Genomic DNA, 7,035 nt, shown 5'->3' on the forward strand with positions numbered 1-7,035 from the left:
GCCTCTAATAAATCTTATGTGATGGTGACTATGCAAAAACTCCATCATCCTGCGACTCTTCGGTACTCCGAATTATCTGAATGAATATTAGAAGAAAAATAGCAATAACAAGAGCGTCAGAGCACTATAGCGAGATCACCTCCATCAGCCCCCATGGGAAGGGCTGCTAGATGGAGTGGATGCTCTATATATTAAACATAGTTTACCTAGATCATTTTCCCCGTATCTAATAGAATTAATATTTAGACACCTATAATACGAGACGTAGTACGTCGAGCGAAATAATCCAAACAAGAAAACCCTTATGTATATACCATATGTCTCGAATTGTAAACATCGAAACATTAATACTGAACTAAAGGTAAACAATCTAAATAAAATCAACAATTAGAAATCCACAATACGAGACTGGTACGTCGAGCGAAATAATCTAAATAAGAAAACCCTCATGTATATACCATATGTCTCAAATTGTGAATCGCTAATTATTGATCCCAACTAAGAAAATAGAAAAAAGCAGTAAAAGAAAGTAAAGACATCAACATATCATATTTATAATATCTTCCACTGTCACTGGGAAGATAGAATGAATACCGGTACAAATCCCGTGTACTTTCAAATGCAAAGTACTCTGAGTCATATATTTCAGTAGTGAGTCAAAAACATAACTGACATCCGCCAACGACTCGGGCTATCATTTAACTATCTCAATGCAACTCCGTGCAAGATTTTAATACTTAGCATTATCATGTGTAACAGACTACCCTAGAAGATTTTTATACTTAGCATTAGTCTTAGCATGATCTCAGTGCGTAACATGAGTGCGGAACGAACTTCCATATATGTATCCTAGAAGTACAGCTCACAAGCCTCATCGCACCCTCGTGCGGACGAACTGCTAGATAAAGCATCTAAACCTGACTCAATGACCTGTACAAATGAAATATCGATGCACTACACCCGTAGTATTGAACTGAGCTCATCAACGATATCTAAAAGGTGTGTGTATAATATGTAGTAAACTCTTTTTGAAAGTAATCGGATCAACACCCATCATAATTCTTTTCAACATACACATGTGTGTGCTACTACACTATTCATGAATTTACGTATAAAGAAGTGCGGCTCAAAACCCGCAAACATATCTCAAACAGATGCAAGATAAAAATTTAGACAACGGCCTTAGTAGTCGACTACTAGGCTTAGTAGTCGACTACACTGAGTCCATCCAGACTCTGTAATAACATATATCAGTATCAGTAGTCAACTATTAAGAACATTAATCGACTACTCTGCAAACATACAGTTTCTGTTATACTCAACTGGGCACGAGTAGCCGACTACTAAGCTTAGTAGTCGACTACTCTGTCAAGACACACATTCTTTCGTACACAAACAGTGCTTATGTCAATTATACATATCATGACGTTAAAACGAGATTTATACTTGATATATACAACAGGAATTATCTGAATTATCAAATTAAATTATTATAACTTCTAAATTAGGGTTTAATATCCTAATTAAACAATTTCTTCAATTATCTCATATGTAAACAAAGTGATTATCAACACATGATAAAAACTACTTATGAACAGAGGTAAAATTCATTTATACATGTTTATCTTATTTAGGTATCACAAATCTAGGGCTCAAGCATGATTAATTAACATGAAAACTCAAAGAAACCTTCACATAATATATCAATTATTTCAAATCAGCATATCTGCAGTTTTCTACAAAATATATTATTAGTAAATTGAGTATATCTTTCTCTAGACAAACTCTTTTTAAGAATAGTTTTTTGTTTTGGAAACTAGATTCATATAGCTATCATTTAGCATTAGTTTGGTTCAGTTTGGAGTATATATGATATCTCAAATTTCTAGTTAAAGGTTACATACGTGCAGCAGTTTTCTGCAGAATATGTCATTAGTAAATTGAGTATATCTTTCTCAATAAAAACTCTTTTTTAGAATGGTTTTTTCTGTTTTGGAAAATAGGTTCATATAGCTTTCATTTAACACTAGTTTTGTTCGGTTTGGAGTTTATATGTTATCTCAAATTTCAAGCTAAATATTATACATGTGTAGCAGTTTTCTGAAATCTATGATGAAAACAAAAAATTAAACCTCTTTATAATTCAATTAGATAACAAATTAGGATTAACACATGAGTTAAACATAATTATCAAGTTTAAAAATATGAAAAATTTAATCATCTCTAATGATCATGATCATGTTACTATCATAAACAATTAGGAAAAGCTAATGATCTAGTAATGAGTAATGAGTTAAGATTTATCATTAAAAATCTCATCTTTTCATATTAGGTTAAGCCTTAAGCATGAAAATATTGATTTAACACTTTTATAATCATTAAACACTATGAGGATGAGTTTGGATGCAGATGATCTTGCCTTATAATGTGTGCAAGAGCCTCTAAAACTGATGTGAAATGACTCCTCATCGCCAAACGTCGTAGATCTCACATTTTCCTCGCTTCTCGCCTCACAAGATGCTCCCAAAATTTCAACTTTAGGGCTAGGATTTGAGAGAGAGGAAGAGAGGCTGCTAGGGTTTGAAACTCTGATGAAAATATGATAATTTTTGTAAAAACACGTGTGTGTGTGTGTGTGTGTGTGTGTGTGTATGAGAAAACGGGAGGTGAGCTGGCAGCGTAGAAAATTTCCTACGTTGTCGCCACGTGTCAAGTTGTTATTTGCTGGACACTTATTTATAGAAGTAACAGATTTTCGAGGGAGGGAATTTATAAAAAATGAGGGTCCTAGATTCAAAAATCACAAATCTCTCCTGATTAATATCTACTTTTCCTAATTATTCCACAAAATCCGCTGCCCTCCTTCCCCTAAACAATCCCGCGCTCTCCTTCCCCTAGCGCCGGCGGCCCTCCTTCCTCATGCGCAACGATGCTGCACATGTTCTCAGAGATGTTCGTATAATTGCATACTTTAGGCAGTGTCTTCCACGAGAGCTAGCCATTGCAACATACAAAGATCTTGTGTCTTCCACGAGAGCTAGCCATTGCAACATACAAAGATCTTGTTCGTAATTTGGCTTCTGCTCCTGCTTATGAAATCTCTCTTTCAAGTCATTGCAACATACAAAGATCTTGTTCGTAATTTGGCTTCTGCTCCTGCTTATGAAATCTCTCTTTCAAGTATCAGAGTATTGTGCAGGATATAAGAATTATTAAAATTATTTTTTTAAAGGAATCAAAAGCCCAATCTTAACATTTCCCGTTCTATGTAATTGTGGGAAATGACGACGTCGCATATCGTATCGAATTTATATGACAACTTCGCATATCGTATCGAATTTATAACACATTTCCGAATTGAGTTATGAATCTTGTTATTGTTTTGGTATCTCAACTTATTTTGTAAATAGCTGTTATTCACGTTTGGTTTGAGTCTCTTTTAACTTTGTTGCACAAATCGGCTATGTAATCACTCTGGTTTATGATTCAATGATTAGCGAGCCCGTTCATTATATACATAAATAAATGATTATTGATGATCATGAAGGTTTTGTCAATCACCAACATGGAGTTTCAGAGACAACGTTTTGTTTAATGTCTCATTGTTTTAATGATTACTGAGGTAGGAGGATTGCTCAAAAGAGGAGGTTGTTCAGTAGGAAGGAGAGAAAATGGCAAAGGAGAACAAGCATGGCTTAGGCCTCTTTACTTGTCTAATCAGTAGATCCATGGGTTATTCTTCAAAATAACAATTAAACCCCCTCAAATGCTACAGTTTGTTCTGAAATTTATGATCGTAAAAGACCTATGAAATTAAATGATTTGGATGGTTAAGAAAGAACATGTTGAAAGAATCTAGAAAGAAGGAATTCTGAGATGGATGTGTGGTAACATGCTAAGAAATAGGATAAGACATGAATGTACTTGTAAGAAGTTAAATGCTGTTTCAATTGAAGATTATTTGCTAGCACCTAAATGAATATGGGAATGAAGCAATTAAAAATGATACATTAGCCGCTATTTTGAGACAGAGTCAATGGAAACAAGAGTCTCAGAGAAAGGCTTGTTGCTGCATTAAGATCCGAGTATGCATTTGGTATACTAATAAATTTCTTGTCGAAGATTATGCTTGCTTAAGCTGATTGGAAAACTTGGGTATATTACAGGTACTTCCCTTACTGAGGATGTCGCAGGTTCTGTAACAACCAAAAGTCAGGAAAGCAATAAAATCTCTAGAGTGCAACCTAAAACTGAGTCAAGCGATGAAATATCTAAAAACAAGATTGAAGAATCTGCGAAACACGAGACAAAAAATCAACATGGTGCAGTGTCACTGACAACTTTAGTGGGGCTAGATTATCAGTTGAAGGAAGTGATCGAACTACAGACACTGCACCAAAAATGAGCCACACAATCTTCACACCAAGAAGAATCAACGTCTCAATCTCTGCTTCAGAGAATATTCGACTCGTTTGTTCAGTTATTATAGCGCTGTTGGTGATTTTATCATATCATGACTATTCATTAGGGATTAATGCTCTAGGAAGCATAACCAGCTTTAGACCACTTTTACTAGTGTTTCTAACCGATGCCACGGTAATCTTAGCGCCGCTAGTCATTAATCAAGCAAATGAGCAAAAAGGCAAGGAGACAGCAAGGAGTACAGCAATAGAAAGAGATGGCTCGGCGATGAATATAGGCAGTATGTTGGAGGCTGCTATGGTATTTCAAAAAGCTGTAAGTGTTGTTTCCATGGATTGTAGTATTTGTGCAGTCATAATGATTTGTGGAATTGTGATCTAGAAATAAGCTTTTGTCGTAGTCGAGGGCTTGTATGATTATTGACATCAATTATATTTATTAACTTGGTCTTGTCTGCTAAATTTTGTATGTAGGGAAGTTTGTAGTCTATGTACTGAGATTAGAGTGCAACCCTGTTACATTTCAGAACATTTTTATTTCAATTCTTGTTTGCCGGGAACTGTGATTCCAGCAATCTCTTCATTTTCTATTTGTAGTTTAATGTTTATTGTTTATAGTTGAGGTGTTTTAGATCCAAGTTTTCTATAAAAAGCAATTATATTTATATTGAGAGAGATGAAAAGAAGTGGAAACAATGTCATCACTTTGACTAATGCAGAAACATCTTGAAATAGAAATATTGCAAGTTCGAATAATTCCAGGAATCTAAAGCAAAGAGACTTCTCTCCTGGTAGGTATAACCTAAAACTAGTGCAAACCAATTTCTCTGTGATCTTTTCTTCTTTCATTCCGTATTCATTTTCCCTTGCAATCTTGATGCTTTTGCTAAGTAGAGAGGAGATGGAAACTTATTTCTCTCTTCTAGCTATCAGTGGCATCTATTTCTTGTACCTAAGAGAAGGACTTCATGTGAGCAAACTATATTTAGAAGAAACACAAGCGATACAAAAGCTAAGAAGGGGATTCACCTGTAATAAACAAGCAGGAGCTTCGATACAACCTTTTAAAATAATGTCCACCTTCTCCAGAATGCGAAGGGGCACAGGCGTAATAACATACATTAGATCCTTCGAAACATCTTCAGCTCTGACAAATCCTGTTGATATCGACATCAGAAATATATATCTTACAAACAATTTTCGGAAAATTAACTCAAAATTCGCAATGCTGATATAAGAGGAGAAGATAATAGAGTAGCATGTACCAAGTCCAACACAATTCGATGAGGCGTTCGCAGGCGAAGGAGGGACTGAAGTACTGATTCCTAAGCCAACAATCTTAGCTTTCAAACTGTGAGAAATGTTATCATTGCCCTCACAGTGGAGTTCAATAACTCTGATTCTTGAAAGAGAGATTTCATGAGCAGGAGCAGAAGCCAAATTACGAACAAGATCTTTGTATGTTGCAATGGCTAGCTCTTGTGGAAGACACTGCCTAAAGTATGCAATTATACGAACGTCTCTGAGAACATGTGCAGCATCCTTGCGCATTGACACACTAAAAAGAAGAACATAATCAGTACTGAATTTTTTTGCATAAGATCAATATTTCATAAATAACATAGATTCTTCAACAGAAAGTTTACCTAGAAGAGTCCTTTACTGCAGCACAAATTTCAATTGAGTTACTCGATCTCTGGTGATTCTCATCCAACCAAAACAACCCTTTGGGTAGATTTTTGCTCTCTGCAGAGACGCGAATTTGAACTACGTGAGTTGGAGATATGTGCCTCAGCATTTTCACCAAGAGATCATAGCCAGCACCTAAACCAGAGGAAATTCAAGTTGAAGTTAGAAGGGCATTTTAACTCTCCAAGAGTTACTGTAGAGAAGCTGTTAAAGTCAGTGGTGAACATGGAAGTATACCTTTCACCCATCCCGATGTGTTCACTACAAGAGGCATCATTTTTCTCCCAGGATCATTAATCTCATTAGGTTGATAAAACTCCTCATGAAAATAATCATATAGACTGAGGATACTATTCAGATAAACATTTTTGTCCTTCTGGCAATTTACATCACCATAGAAGAAGCACCTGATATGCAGCATTAGCTGTATATTAAGAGTAGGAATCAACAAGTAGTTTAATAAAAGCAATGCAAGCATGTACAGATTGGAGAGCTGTTGAGGGGTAAGAGGCGGAGCCACAAGCAACTTGCCCTGGGCAGCTGCCCAGGGCAAGAATGTGAAAATATATATAGACCCCCTTAGTTTACTTGTTGTGGATATAGACCCCCTTAGTTTAATTGGTGCAAAATGTTTAATACATGCGCATCTCTAGAGCAGTGACGTAGCCAACATCGGCGTATGGACAAAAGGAAGCCCCTCGACGGCCGAGCTCGATGAGCTTCGATTACTGAGGTAGGAGGATTGCTCAAAAGAGGAGGTTGTTCAGTAGGAAGGAGAGAAAATGGCAAAGGAGAACAAGCATGGCTTAGGCCTCTTTACTTGTCTAATCAGTAGATCCATGGGTTATTCTTCAAAATAACAATTAAACCCCCTCAAATGCTACAGTTTGTTCTGAAATTTATGATCGTAAAAGACCTATGAAAT

The 7,035-nt window shown here is 36.0% G+C and overlaps 1 protein-coding gene across 1 annotated transcript; it reads right to left on the reverse strand.

Moving 5' to 3' along the window:
* On the reverse strand, positions 5,088-6,597 carry LOC109824721 (polynucleotide 5'-hydroxyl-kinase NOL9-like). The gene is made up of 5 exons (XM_020391370.1): positions 6,348-6,597; positions 6,068-6,245; positions 5,687-5,979; positions 5,451-5,578; positions 5,088-5,373 (listed from the first exon to the last, which is right to left on the reverse strand). The coding sequence occupies exons 1-5, from the start codon at positions 6,586-6,588 to the stop codon at positions 5,344-5,346; spliced, it is 870 nt and encodes a 289-aa protein (XP_020246959.1). The 5' UTR covers positions 6,589-6,597; the 3' UTR covers positions 5,088-5,343.

Source organism: Asparagus officinalis, chromosome 1 (assembly GCF_001876935.1).
Source record: "Asparagus officinalis chromosome 1, Aspof.V1, whole genome shotgun sequence".
Lineage (NCBI taxonomy): Eukaryota > Viridiplantae > Streptophyta > Magnoliopsida > Asparagales > Asparagaceae > Asparagus > Asparagus officinalis.